Here is a 14,734-nt window from a genome sequence, read left to right on the forward strand (position 1 = left end):
AAGTATGGGCTTTAAAAAAATCTACATATGTCAACTATACTTCAACAAAAAAGAAAAAGAGGGGCGCCTGGCTGGCTCAGTCGGTAGAGGGAGCAAGTCTTGATCTCAGGATTGTGGGTTTGAGCCCCATGTTGGGTATAGAGATTATTTAAAATATTTTTTAAATTATTTATTTATGTATTTATTTGACAGAGAAAGAGAGAGCACAGCAGGGGGAATGGCAGAGTGAGAGGGAGAAGCAGGCTCCCCGCTGAGCAGGGAGCCCCATGCGACACTCGATCCCAGGACCCTGGGATCATGACCCGAGCTGAAGGCAGACGCTTAACCGAATGAGCCGGCCAGATGCCCCTAAAAATAAAATCTTAAAAAAGAAAAGAAAAGAAAAAGAAAGAGTCAAATCTGTAGTTAATCATTGGTGGAATAAGAACAGGGCACGTAACTTACAAATTAGTAGAATAGTTTGAAAAGAAACAAGAACACACAATCCATTGGCAAAGGTCAAAAAACAAAGAAAAATACAGGAAAGCATACAAAATAAAAACAGGAAGGATGAGACAGTGACCAAAGTAAAGCCAAGTCTATCAGTTCTAACAAAGTTACGCAAAAGCGTAAAACTTACCAGAGCAAGTACACGCACCAGGTCAGCTCTATGATACTTGCATCAACACAGTCTCCAAAACACAGTCTGGTAAAAAACGGACATGGGACCTCAACAGACATTTTTCCAAAGAAGTCATGCAGATGGCCAAGAGACACATGCGAAGATGCTCCCCGTCACTCCTCATCGGTATGCAGATCGAAACCACAATGAGATGTCACCTCACCCCTGTCAAAATGGCCGCAATCAGCAACACAAGAAACAACAGGTGTTGGCGAGGATGTGGAGAAAAGAGAACCCTTGTCACTGTCGTTGGGAATGCAGACTGGTGCAGCCACTGTGGAAAACAGTATGGAGCTTCCCCCAAAAAATTAAAAATAGAAATTCCATTGATCCACCTCTGGGTATTTATCCAAAGATAATGGGGCGCCTGGGTGGCTCAGTTGGTTAAGCGTCTGCTTCAGCTCAGGTCATGATCCCAGGGCCCCTGCCTCAGGCTCTCTGCTCAGGGGGGAGCCTGCCTCTCCCTCCGCCTCTGCCCTTCCCCACTGCTTGTATGCACTTGCTCTCTCTCTGTCAAATAAATAAATAAATAAATAAATAAATAAATAAAAAATCTTTTTTAAAATAAAAAAAAAATAAAGATAATGAAAACAGAAACTCAAAATGATATCTGCACTCCCATGTTCATTCAGCATTATTTACAACAGCCAAGACATGGAAATAGACTAAGTGTCCGTTGACGAGTGCATGGATAAAGGAAATGAGGTGTGTACACACAACAGAATATGATTTAGCTACAGAAAAGAAATACATCCTGCCATTTGTCATAACATGGATCACCCTTGAGGGCATTATGCTAAGGGAAATAAGTCAGACAGAGAAAGACAAATACCATATGATCTCACTCTGATGTGGAGTATAAAACAAACTAAAATCCCAAGCTCCTAGGAACGCCTGGGTGTCTCAGGTCATAATCCCATAGTTCGGGGATTGATACCGGCATCAGGCTCCCTGCTCAGCGGGGAGTCTGCTTCTGCCTCTGCCCCTCCCCCTGCTCGTGTTCTCCCTCTCTCTCTCTCTCTCAAATAAATAAATAGAATCTTTATTTTTTAAAGACTTTTATTTATTTGACACAGAGAGAAAGAGAAAGCACGAGCAGGGGGAGCTGCAGAGGCAGAGGGAGAAGCAGGCTCCCCACTGAACAGGGAGCCCAATGTGGGGCTCGATCCCAGGACCCTGGGATCATGAACTGAGCCAAAGGCAGATGCTTAACTGACTGAGCCAGCCAGGCGCCCCTCAGATACTTTCTTAATATGTAGTAATATTTTGTATAAACATGATTATTTTCCACAATATATAAGGTAAGACAGAAGTGAAAATCAGGAAATTAACACAGACGAATCACCATCATCCAACCTAGTTTACCAGTTGTGCCGACACTGTCATACCTGTCATTGTCCTTTTCCAAATTTGTACGCTATGGGTAGGTACAAGAATTTTTTTTAATGTACAAAAGCTACACGACACAGACAAATGAAATAAATTTTAATTCATTTAACAGCCCTGGTGTACCAATGGATGTTAGATTTCTAAGGTCTCCCACTGGAAGAGGAAGACCCCTTATGCCACAGCCCACCCAGGAGTACACAAAGAAGGGCCCAGAATCCAGGGGCGCCGCTCCAGGTTGAAGCTTGGAAGTGTGGAGAAAGTCCAGTCCTGGAAGGATTCGAACTCGCCCAGATTCGGAGGTCACACAGAATGTTGCATCTTCAGAGGAAACCAAGGTAATGCACCATCGCTCCCACACCCACTGCCGAAATTGCAGCGTCTGCAGAGGCCACGGGGAGGCGACGTGTCCTACATCTCGCACGGATCCCAGGCCAGGAACCCCAGCAAACCCCTCCAAGGGCGTGGCTCCAGACGTTCCCGAGACTCCGGGGCAGGGCCCAACCGCAGTGAGAGAACTTTGCCAGCCGACCCGGTCCATCTCACAATTAGGGGCCCTGCCATTGCAGAGTGTCGCGCTCACGGAGTCACGACCTCCCTCCAGTCACAGCCACTGACAAGCAGCCACCTCCTCCCATCGGAAACGCACGGCCTACCGGTGGGGGTGACTGGACACTGTGTGTGGGCGCCCACTACCCCGATCCCACCAGTTGGCACTCGGGCAGGGCCGGGAGCCCAGGTGGAAGAAGTGTGGGAATGGGGCTCGTGCCCGCACCGGGGACCCAGACGCCTGATCCTCGTGTCCCCCGTCCGCTCCGCGGGAAGATGCCGCTCCAGTGCGCGTCTGCCCCGGGGCGCACGGGCGGGGACCTGTCCCGACTCCGGCACAGCGGGGAGGACGGCGCCGCCCCATCCGCTGCCCGGCCCCACCCCGCGCCAGCCGGCTCCCGCCACCCACAGGCCCAGCAGCCGCCGCAGAGGGGACAGGAGAGGGGCAGCGGCGCAGGGAGCCCGCACGGGTCCCAGGCCCCGTCTCCCCAGCTCGGGCTTCCAGGGCACCAGGCGTGTGGGGACTCGCTCCCCCGTTGGCAGATGCACCCCTTGGGGCTCCGTCGTTCCGCGCAAAGGGGGCGCCGAGGGGAGCTTGAGCCCGCTCCGACCCCCAGCAGGTTCCCCCCACCCGCACTACCGCCCGGCTGCCCTGCAAAGTGCGGCTGGAAGACGAGCCAAGACACACCCCTAGCCGATCGCGACCCTCCAGAGGCCTCCCTAACCTAACACACGCGCCCTCCCAGAGCCGGTCCCGCATCGCGCCTCGGCCGCGGGACGGCTGGGTGACCCTTGCTCGGAGTCCGCACCTCTCTGAACCTGCCTTCCGCGTCTGCACGCAGGAAACACAGACACAGAGGAGGCGCACAGACGTGGGCTGAAACTTTATTTGCCATTCCGGGGACCCCACTGCCCAGGTCCTCCCGGGGGGTCTCAGAAGATCTTCACGGAATCCAGCTGCAGGTCCCCGCCCACCTCCAGGAGGCGCACGCGCGCCGGCGGGATGCGGTAGCGGAAGTGGTGGTACTCCGAGTCGCCGACCACCGCCTGCGGGGACAGGGGTCCGCGCTGGAGTGCCGAGGCCGCCCGGGGTGGGGGGGTTGGGGGGTCCTTCCCGACTCGGCCCGCGCCCTGTGACCTGGGCCCTCCCTCAGCACGCCGGGCCCCGGGCTCCCCGGTGGCAAAATGGGCTCCCGATCGTTCTACCCGCTTGTCGGGAACGTTCTGTGGGCCGACGGGGTGGCCCAAGACGTGCGTTTTCAGGGTTGGCGGGGGCTGCTCGCTCCGCTTGCGGCGTGCCCTGCCGCCCTCCTGCCGCTCCCACGGGCAGTGGTGAATGGCCTGGGCGCTGGAGGGTCTGCGGCGCCCCCCGCCCGCTGGCGCGTGTTTCTGGGCCCATCTCCCGACCCAGCCTTGCCCTGCCCCAGAGCGTCAGCCTCACACACTGTCAGGGAGAAAACCGGGGCCCCGCTGCCGGGCTAGGGGACACCCACCCTCTGGGCATTTGGCTCTTGCTCGCTGGTCCTTGCCGCTGCCTCACCCCTGCCTTGTGACACTAGTGGGGATGCACCAGGGGAAGAAGGGGGACTGGGGAAACTCCAGCCCAGCAGGCCACGCCATGGTTCCCCTCCCCCCAACACAGCCTGCCTGTAGGTGGCAGGGCCCCACCTTGAAGCCTTCTTCCGTGGCGATGAGGAGCACATCGAAGGGCTGCCCATGCTGGAAAGGAATGCCTGAGCCACGCTCCTCTCGGCCCCAGGCGCCCTGCTCCAGGGTGTTGAAGACCACAGTGGACTCGTCCAGGCGGGGGTTGAAATGCAGGGCGGCCTCACTCCCGGGCACCTCACTGCACAGCAGGTTTACGTAGAACCTGGTAGATGGGGGGGGGGGCAGATACATGTCGGAGGCCAAGGACCACCAAGTTAAGATCGAGAACCGATGGACTGCAGCCGCTGGTGGGAAGCCAGCCAAATTTACAGTGACCTCAGACTCACACCACAGAAGGAGGGCCGTGGACTGGAGGCCAGGACCCAGATTCCAGGGCATCCAAAAACTTCTGGGGACCCTGGACACACCCACCTGCACGAGGGTCACCCTGCTATGGCTTGCGTGCCCCTCAATTTCCCAATCCGCTAAGAGTTGCCATGAGTCATGGTGCCCATGGCCAGGGTGCTCCCCATTCCGAGGGTATCCCCATTCCTAGAGGGCTAGGAACAGTACCGCGGACCCCATCATTCCAGGCACCGCAGATTCCCAGCAATCCCGCAGTTCCCGGACCCAGGAAGTCTCAGGACTGATTGCTTGGGTTTCCCAGATGCCCAGGGCACCTCCAGATCACAGGACATATTTCCAGAGTTCCTGGGGATTCAGACTGGGAGTCATAGGATGAGAGGTAGGAACCCTGAGATTGCCCTGGAGCCCCCAGATTCCTGGGGACACATAGGCACCCCAACTTGTACCCAGCCATGGGACAAATAAGGGAAGACATGAGATTCCGGAAAGTCATTGATGGCCTGGGGATTCCAAGACCCTGGTGGACATAGGTGGCTTGAACTCCTTCCCATCTGGGCTGGAAAAAGTCGGGGTCAGCTGAGCCTGGACACCTCCCACCATTACCGCTGGGGCCTGGGGGCTCACCTGCCAGCCTTGTCCGGGACCACACCACGAATCCTCATCACAGTGCCGACTCGGATGCCCTCGGGCAGAGAGGTCTTGTGGGGCACATTCTGCAGGACCAGCGGTGCGGGGACCAAGGCAACCAGCGACGCAGAAGACAGAGACAGATGGGTCAGCCCCAGGCAGAAAAGGACCAGGACCCAGATCAGCTAAATCGCTGAGAAGAAAGGCCACAGAGAGACAGGAGAGAGAGAGCCAGAGCCAGGCAGAGGTGGGGAGAGAAACACACAGAATCAACAGACACACACAGAGAGAGAATCCAAGAGCAGATGGGAGCGTTGGGTTGGGTTGGGTCAACCCAAGAGCCACAGCCCAGGCACTTCTAGCACACCCTAGCACCCACTTTCTCCTTTCAAACAGGAGATGTCAGGCGGGCCCAGCCCCTCCCCTAGTCCGGTGCAGCCTTGGGTCCAAGCCCCCCAAACCCCAAGGCCCCTGAGGCACTCACGGAGCTCCCTGCCATGGCTGGGACAGTGGGGCCTAAATGGCGCTGGTGGGGATGGCTGCTGGGACCTTAAATAAAAGCAGGGCGGGGCAGGCCAGGCTGACTCACCCCCCCATTTCCACACCCACCGCCCACACCTGGCACAGACCCTGGCCCTGAGGCCACCTGGCCCAGCACCCTCTTTCTGGGCCCTGTGCCTTCCCTTCACTCCCGAGGGTTCCCAGGGGTGCTGCCCCCCTCCTTTGAGCTAATGACCATAAAGACAGTTCCTAAGGAAATACTGGGGACAGAGGGGACCGGGTGAGCCACCATCCATCCAGTCCTGTCTTCCTGCTGCTTGGCAGGGAGAAAAGAGTATTTTGCCTATTTTATCTTGGGAGACCTGGGCGTGAGAGGCCGCGCGGGGGGCCGCAATCCGGGCCCCCCTCCCAGGCTGGGACCTGCGGCCCAGGGCTGAGGCTGCGCCCCGACTTGCCCGCTCAGGCCCCGGGCCCAGGAGCAGCCGCAGCCCCGGGAGAGGGGCTCCGAGGGCCAGCGGGTTCGCCTGAGGGCCGGCGCTGCGTCCCTGGGGCCTAGAGCAGGGCCTGGCCCACGGGAAGCCGGACGCGCGCCTGCAATGCAGGGCAAGAAGGAATGAGAAAGGCCAGCACGTGCCCTTTCTGAGGCCTTGGGCGCGCCTGCGCACTCCACACCTCCCTGGGCGCTCAGCTGGAGCCCAGCCGCCAAGGGCCTCGGTCACCCCCGTTCTACAGCCAAGGACACGGAGGCTCAGGGAGGGGAGGCCCTTTGCCCAAAGCACCAGCCTGGGCGCTACCATGTCCGTGTGGCTCTGCCTTTCCTGGATTCGGGCAGTTTCTATCCCTTTTATGTCTTCTGTCCCTGTGAGTGCCCTGCACCCTCTCCCGGGCCCTCTGGCTCCCACTCTCTCTCCCGGGTCTCCCCGTGGGCCTCTCTCCTCTAAAGCTCTGTCCCGTTCCACGTCCCAGAGCCGCGGCCACTCTCCCAACTAGCTCTCAGGTGTAGGGAGGGCCAGGAGGGGTGTCTAGGACCCACCCACACCCAGACCCTCCTCCACCCAGGCTCACTGCCAGCCCCCATAGCCCAAGACTCCAGGAGAGGAATCCAGGATCCGAAAGGGGCAGGCAGAGGGAGAATGCTGAAAGATGGTTCTGGAAGGCAGGGAAGAGGCAGGGTGACACAGCTGAGCAGAAACCCCTCCTAGCAGCCCAGCAGCCCTCCTCCCCACCTGCGCCACCCCACTCCCAGCCCCCACTCCTGCCCCACCCCACAGGGGGAAGAGGCCTGGGGCAGAGAACAGAATGGAAACTCTGGGTGGAGGCAACCAGACTCAACCTGATCCACCACCCGACTGTCCCCCAGGCCTCCCAGACTCTCCATCCCCCCACCTCACGAGGCACCCAGGTGGGGGCGCCCCTTGGGAGCTAGGGCCTCAGAGAGGGAGGCTGGGCAGTTGGGTTTGGCCCGGGGGGCGGGGGGAGGTGGCAGAAGCACCCCCATTTTGTAGAGGAGAACACTGAGGCCTGGGGAGGGGCAGCCTCTCAGCCAAGGCCACACAGCAGGGAAGCAGCCCGGGGCTGGGCAGGGGCCCGGGTGTGGACCAGGGCTGGGCAGCAGGACTTCCAACAGAGGGGCTGGGGGGCCTGAGGCTGGAGCACCAGCTCCTGAACGGGTCCCAGAATGACGGGTCCGCTACTCCCAGAGCAGGGTGCCCACTGTCTCGGCCTCCTTCTCCCGTGCGATGGATGCGGGCGACTCATGCTTCTCCTGAGCTCTTCCTTGTGGCTGGATATTTCTTCACACGCTGCCAGCCTGCAAGTCCCAGCTCGCCTTTGGTGTTCGGCCAAACGTGTGCGTTCGATCTATTATCCCTTGGATCGCCGGCTCGTTTCTCAGAACTCAGAGATGCGCCACCTCGACGGCTCCTCGTCTCCCGTCTTGATAGTCTTCCTATCAGTTCTGGAATCCTATTTTCTGGAGCATTTTTTTCATTTCCATTTAAGTAGTCAATGTGCTCATTTCTCAATACTCTTCCTTTTCCTGAGCTAGACTCTGCTGCCCTAAAATCTGCAGGGTGTCACAGGATGAGGATGAGATTTGACAAACGCACAGCTGGGAGCAACCCCCACCCCCAGCAAGATGCCTCGAGCCCCAGAAACAGCCAGCCCCCCTCCACCCGCCCAGGAAGCCACCGCCATCCCTCGGCATTTCATGGCCACAGAGTTCATTTGGCATCAACGTGAGGAAGAGGGGTGGCCAGCAGGCTGAGTGGGCTGACCTCACCCTCCTTCTGGAAATAAGTCAGGTGAATGAAAAGGAACTCATTGTCCCCACGGTGGTCCTGGGCATTGAAAATCCCAGGCTCTGCCAGCATCAGCTTGTAGGGGACTTTGGCTTGTTTGTTGTTCATGGGGAAGATCACACAGGGGCTGCTTTGGTTTTGTAAAGGAACATTCAAACGAGGAAAAGGACACCTTGATCTTCTGGCTAGTTCTTAAGCCCCAAATCTGCTGCAAGCCTTATGGTTCTATTTCTAGCCCTAGTGAATTTCAGCAACTGTCCCTGCAGAGGGGAGGCCTTTCTGTCCTGTTTGCTTCCTCTGATAGACTGAGTTCATTGAACTCTCTTCCATACTCTAAGCTGCACTGGGATTTTACCATTTGTTCAGTGGTCAGTCTTTCCATTGTCCAATACATTCTTCCAAGTCCGAAGTCATTGTTGTACATTTCCATGCCTGCGGCGGGAATCCACTGACTTTTTCTTTCTCCTCCTCTTCTTCCATCTGTCCTTCTCCCTTCCTCCCTCCCTCCCTTCCTTCCTTCCTTCCTTCCTTCCTTCCTTCCTTCCTTCCTTCCTTCCTCCCTTCCTTCCTTCCTTCCTCCCTTCCTTCCTTCCTTCCCTTAGCTGAGGGGTTTGGTCCTCCAGCCATCAGCTGGGGCAGCACTCGCCGCCTCTGGTGGGTGGGGAGCTGGGGTGACGGTGGTGGGCAAGGACTGCAGCTCCACGGTGGTGTCAGAGGGAGCTGGTCCACAGGACCTGGGGTGGGGGTAGAAATTCAGAACCCGGCATTGATTTTGGTGTCAGGCCTTCTTCGTTGCGGTTGCCTTCCGTCTGGAATGGCTCCCTAGTCTTCCTTTGTCTTTCAGGACCTTGACACTTGGGCACGTTGGAGGTCGATGTATCCTGGTCACGAGATACGGGTTATGCACTTTTCCCGGAAGACCCACAGAAGTGACACCGCGTGCATTCTGTCGAGCTGCCCGCCACCTCCCCGTGTCCTTCGGCCGGTGAATTGACTTGGATCATGTCACTGCTTCCTGGGCAGGTGGAGGGGGCTGGCTGTTTCTGGGGCTCGAGGCATCTTGCTGGGGGCGGGGGTTGCTCCCAGCTGTGCGTTTGTCAAATCTCATCCTCATCCTGTGACACCCTGCAGATTTTAGGGCAGCAGAGTCTAGCTCAGGAAAAGGAAGAGTATTGAGAAATGAGCACATTGACTACTTAAATGGAAATGAAAAAAATGCTCCAGAAAATAGGATTCCAGAACTGATAGGAAGACTATCAAGACGGGAGACGAGGAGCCGTCGAGGTGGCGCATCTCTGAGTTCTGAGAAACGAGCCGGCGATCCAAGGGATAATAGATCGAACGCACACGTTTGGCCGAACACCAAAGGCGAGCTGGGACTTGCAGGCTGGCAGCGTGTGAAGAAATATCCAGCCACAAGGAAGAGCTCAGGAGAAGCATGAGTCGCCCGCATCCATCGCACGGGAGAAGGAGGCCGAGACAGTGGGCACCCTGCTCTGGGAGTAGCGGACCCGTCATTCTGGGACCCGTTCAGGAGCTGGTGCTCCAGCCTCAGGCCCCCCAGCCCCTCTGTTGGAAGTCCTGCTGCCCAGCCCTGGTCCACACCCGGGCCCCTGCCCAGCCCCGGGCTGCTTCCCTGCTGTGTGGCCTTGGCTGAGAGGCTGCCCCTCCCCAGGCCTCAGTGTTCTCCTCTACAAAATGGGGGTGCTTCTGCCACCTCCCCCCGCCCCCCGGGCCAAACCCAACTGCCCAGCCTCCCTCTCTGAGGCCCTAGCTCCCAAGGGGCGCCCCCACCTGGGTGCCTCGTGAGGTGGGGGGATGGAGAGTCTGGGAGGCCTGGGGGACAGTCGGGTGGTGGATCAGGTTGAGTCTGGTTGCCTCCACCCAGAGTTTCCATTCTGTTCTCTGCCCCAGGCCTCTTCCCCCTGTGGGGTGGGGCAGGAGTGGGGGCTGGGAGTGGGGTGGCGCAGGTGGGGAGGAGGGCTGCTGGGCTGCTAGGAGGGGTTTCTGCTCAGCTGTGTCACCCTGCCTCTTCCCTGCCTTCCAGAACCATCTTTCAGCATTCTCCCTCTGCCTGCCCCTTTCGGATCCTGGATTCCTCTCCTGGAGTCTTGGGCTATGGGGGCTGGCAGTGAGCCTGGGTGGAGGAGGGTCTGGGTGTGGGTGGGTCCTAGACACCCCTCCTGGCCCTCCCTACACCTGAGAGCTAGTTGGGAGAGTGGCCGCGGCTCTGGGACGTGGAACGGGACAGAGCTTTAGAGGAGAGAGGCCCACGGGGAGACCCGGGAGAGAGAGTGGGAGCCAGAGGGCCCGGGAGAGGGTGCAGGGCACTCACAGGGACAGAAGACATAAAAGGGATAGAAACTGCCCGAATCCAGGAAAGGCAGAGCCACACGGACATGGTAGCGCCCAGGCTGGTGCTTTGGGCAAAGGGCCTCCCCTCCCTGAGCCTCCGTGTCCTTGGCTGTAGAACGGGGGTGACCGAGGCCCTTGGCGGCTGGGCTCCAGCTGAGCGCCCAGGGAGGTGTGGAGTGCGCAGGCGCGCCCAAGGCCTCAGAAAGGGCACGTGCTGGCCTTTCTCATTCCTTCTTGCCCTGCATTGCAGGCGCGCGTCCGGCTTCCCGTGGGCCAGGCCCTGCTCTAGGCCCCAGGGACGCAGCGCCGGCCCTCAGGCGAACCCGCTGGCCCTCGGAGCCCCTCTCCCGGGGCTGCGGCTGCTCCTGGGCCCGGGGCCTGAGCGGGCAAGTCGGGGCGCAGCCTCAGCCCTGGGCCGCAGGTCCCAGCCTGGGAGGGGGGCCCGGATTGCGGCCCCCCGCGCGGCCTCTCACGCCCAGGTCTCCCAAGATAAAATAGGCAAAATACTCTTTTCTCCCTGCCAAGCAGCAGGAAGACAGGACTGGATGGATGGTGGCTCACCCGGTCCCCTCTGTCCCCAGTATTTCCTTAGGAACTGTCTTTATGGTCATTAGCTCAAAGGAGGGGGGCAGCACCCCTGGGAACCCTCGGGAGTGAAGGGAAGGCACAGGGCCCAGAAAGAGGGTGCTGGGCCAGGTGGCCTCAGGGCCAGGGTCTGTGCCAGGTGTGGGCGGTGGGTGTGGAAATGGGGGGGTGAGTCAGCCTGGCCTGCCCCGCCCTGCTTTTATTTAAGGTCCCAGCAGCCATCCCCACCAGCGCCATTTAGGCCCCACTGTCCCAGCCATGGCAGGGAGCTCCGTGAGTGCCTCAGGGGCCTTGGGGTTTGGGGGGCTTGGACCCAAGGCTGCACCGGACTAGGGGAGGGGCTGGGCCCGCCTGACATCTCCTGTTTGAAAGGAGAAAGTGGGTGCTAGGGTGTGCTAGAAGTGCCTGGGCTGTGGCTCTTGGGTTGACCCAACCCAACCCAACGCTCCCATCTGCTCTTGGATTCTCTCTCTGTGTGTGTCTGTTGATTCTGTGTGTTTCTCTCCCCACCTCTGCCTGGCTCTGGCTCTCTCTCTCCTGTCTCTCTGTGGCCTTTCTTCTCAGCGATTTAGCTGATCTGGGTCCTGGTCCTTTTCTGCCTGGGGCTGACCCATCTGTCTCTGTCTTCTGCGTCGCTGGTTGCCTTGGTCCCCGCACCGCTGGTCCTGCAGAATGTGCCCCACAAGACCTCTCTGCCCGAGGGCATCCGAGTCGGCACTGTGATGAGGATTCGTGGTGTGGTCCCGGACAAGGCTGGCAGGTGAGCCCCCAGGCCCCAGCGGTAATGGTGGGAGGTGTCCAGGCTCAGCTGACCCCGACTTTTTCCAGCCCAGATGGGAAGGAGTTCAAGCCACCTATGTCCACCAGGGTCTTGGAATCCCCAGGCCATCAATGACTTTCCGGAATCTCATGTCTTCCCTTATTTGTCCCATGGCTGGGTACAAGTTGGGGTGCCTATGTGTCCCCAGGAATCTGGGGGCTCCAGGGCAATCTCAGGGTTCCTACCTCTCATCCTATGACTCCCAGTCTGAATCCCCAGGAACTCTGGAAATATGTCCTGTGATCTGGAGGTGCCCTGGGCATCTGGGAAACCCAAGCAATCAGTCCTGAGACTTCCTGGGTCCGGGAACTGCGGGATTGCTGGGAATCTGCGGTGCCTGGAATGATGGGGTCCGCGGTACTGTTCCTAGCCCTCTAGGAATGGGGATACCCTCGGAATGGGGAGCACCCTGGCCATGGGCACCATGACTCATGGCAACTCTTAGCGGATTGGGAAATTGAGGGGCACGCAAGCCATAGCAGGGTGACCCTCGTGCAGGTGGGTGTGTCCAGGGTCCCCAGAAGTTTTTGGATGCCCTGGAATCTGGGTCCTGGCCTCCAGTCCACGGCCCTCCTTCTGTGGTGTGAGTCTGAGGTCACTGTAAATTTGGCTGGCTTCCCACCAGCGGCTGCAGTCCATCGGTTCTCGATCTTAACTTGGTGGTCCTTGGCCTCCGACATGTATCTGCCCCCCCCCCCCCCATCTACCAGGTTCTACGTAAACCTGCTGTGCAGTGAGGTGCCCGGGAGTGAGGCCGCCCTGCATTTCAACCCCCGCCTGGACGAGTCCACTGTGGTCTTCAACACCCTGGAGCAGGGCGCCTGGGGCCGAGAGGAGCGTGGCTCAGGCATTCCTTTCCAGCATGGGCAGCCCTTCGATGTGCTCCTCATCGCCACGGAAGAAGGCTTCAAGGTGGGGCCCTGCCACCTACAGGCAGGCTGTGTTGGGGGGAGGGGAACCATGGCGTGGCCTGCTGGGCTGGAGTTTCCCCAGTCCCCCTTCTTCCCCTGGTGCATCCCCACTAGTGTCACAAGGCAGGGGTGAGGCAGCGGCAAGGACCAGCGAGCAAGAGCCAAATGCCCAGAGGGTGGGTGTCCCCTAGCCCGGCAGCGGGGCCCCGGTTTTCTCCCTGACAGTGTGTGAGGCTGACGCTCTGGGGCAGGGCAAGGCTGGGTCGGGAGATGGGCCCAGAAACACGCGCCAGCGGGCGGGGGGCGCCGCAGACCCTCCAGCGCCCAGGCCATTCACCACTGCCCGTGGGAGCGGCAGGAGGGCGGCAGGGCACGCCGCAAGCGGAGCGAGCAGCCCCCGCCAACCCTGAAAACGCACGTCTTGGGCCACCCCGTCGGCCCACAGAACGTTCCCGACAAGCGGGTAGAACGATCGGGAGCCCATTTTGCCACCGGGGAGCCCGGGGCCCGGCGTGCTGAGGGAGGGCCCAGGTCACAGGGCGCGGGCCGAGTCGGGAAGGACCCCCCAACCCCCCCACCCCGGGCGGCCTCGGCACTCCAGCGCGGACCCCTGTCCCCGCAGGCGGTGGTCGGCGACTCGGAGTACCACCACTTCCGCTACCGCATCCCGCCGGCGCGCGTGCGCCTCCTGGAGGTGGGCGGGGACCTGCAGCTGGATTCCGTGAAGATCTTCTGAGACCCCCCGGGAGGACCTGGGCAGTGGGGTCCCCGGAATGGCAAATAAAGTTTCAGCCCACGTCTGTGCGCCTCCTCTGTGTCTGTGTTTCCTGCGTGCAGACGCGGAAGGCAGGTTCAGAGAGGTGCGGACTCCGAGCAAGTGTCACCCAGCCGTCCCGCGGCCGAGGCGCGATGCGGGACCGGCTCTGGGAGGGCGCGTGTGTTAGGTTAGGGAGGCCTCTGGAGGGTCGCGATCGGCTAGGGGTGTGTCTTGGCTCGTCTTCCAGCCGCACTTTGCAGAGCAGCCGGGCGGTAGTGCGGGTGGGGGGAACCTGCTGGGGGTCGGAGCGGGCTCAAGCTCCCCTCGGCGCCCCCTTTGCGCGGAACGACGGAGCCCCAAGGGGTGCATCTGCCAACGGGGGAGCGAGTCCCCACACGCCTGGTGCCCTGGAAGCCCGAGCTGGGGAGACGGGGCCTGGGACCCGTGCGGGCTCCCTGCGCCGCTGCCCCTCTCCTGTCCCCTCTGCGGCGGCTGCTGGGCCTGTGGGTGGCGGGAGCCGGCTGGCGCGGGGTGGGGCCGGGCAGCGGATGGGGCGGCGCCGTCCTCCCCGCTGTGCCGGAGTCGGGACAGGTCCCCGCCCGTGCGCCCCGGGGCAGACGCGCACTGGAGCGGCATCTTCCCGCGGAGCGGACGGGGGACACGAGGATCAGGCGTCTGGGTCCCCGGTGCGGGCATGAGCCCCATTCCCACACTTCTTCACCTGGGCTCCCGGCCCTGCCCGAGTGCCAACTGGTGGGATCGGGGTAGTGGGCGCCCACACACAGTGCTCAGTCACCCCCACCGGTAGGCGGTGATTTTCTGGTCGGAGGGTTGGCTGGCTGTCCCCTCTGCAGCGGCCGTGTCCCTCAGCCGCGGGGTGGAGCTCTGGGGGGGGGGGGGCGGCTGCGTTCCAGCGCGGGGCGTTGGGCTTGGGTTCCGCTCTCGGGACAGTACGGAGCCACTCCCCAGACAGATGCGCCTGGCCCCGAGCCCGCGCCAAGGGTGACACACGTTCCCCTCCCTGGCCTGCTGGGCCCGTGCTGTCTTCACAAGCAGATGTGTAGTAAGTTCGGACTGCTCTGTGAAGCAGAGCGTAGGGTCTAAGTCTTCAGGACCCATTTTCTGCCCCTTGAGATCCTTTGGGGGAAACCACCTCCCTGCTAGCTGGTAGTTCAAACTGGTCGATCGTGTCTATGTCTTCTCCATCTTTAATAATTTCTGTCTGGTTGTTCTATCAATTACTGAAAGAAGGTATTGCAACTTACAATT

General features: G+C 60.2%; 2 protein-coding genes across 2 annotated transcripts; one reads left to right on the forward strand and one right to left on the reverse strand.

The window, feature by feature from the left end:
* Positions 1-3,474: 3,474 nt before the first annotated feature.
* Positions 3,475-6,133, reverse strand: LOC123798959 (galectin-7-like). The gene is made up of 4 exons (XM_045807814.2): positions 5,721-6,133; positions 5,234-5,322; positions 4,265-4,466; positions 3,475-3,643 (listed from the first exon to the last, which is right to left on the reverse strand). Exons 1-4 carry the CDS (start codon positions 5,733-5,735, stop codon positions 3,530-3,532), a joined length of 420 nt encoding a protein of 139 aa, XP_045663770.1. The 5' UTR covers positions 5,736-6,133; the 3' UTR covers positions 3,475-3,529.
* A 4,704-nt stretch (positions 6,134-10,837) lies between these two features.
* LGALS7B (galectin 7B) lies at positions 10,838-13,495 on the forward strand. The gene is made up of 4 exons (XM_087853357.1): positions 10,838-11,250; positions 11,649-11,737; positions 12,508-12,709; positions 13,331-13,495. Exons 1-4 carry the CDS (start codon positions 11,236-11,238, stop codon positions 13,442-13,444), a joined length of 420 nt encoding a protein of 139 aa, XP_087709483.1. The 5' UTR covers positions 10,838-11,235; the 3' UTR covers positions 13,445-13,495.
* The last annotated feature ends 1,239 nt before the right edge of the window (positions 13,496-14,734 follow it).

This window comes from Ursus americanus, chromosome 21, assembly GCF_024610735.1.
Source record: "Ursus americanus isolate L20-20 chromosome 21, mUrsAme1.1.p, whole genome shotgun sequence".
Lineage (NCBI taxonomy): Eukaryota > Metazoa > Chordata > Mammalia > Carnivora > Ursidae > Ursus > Ursus americanus.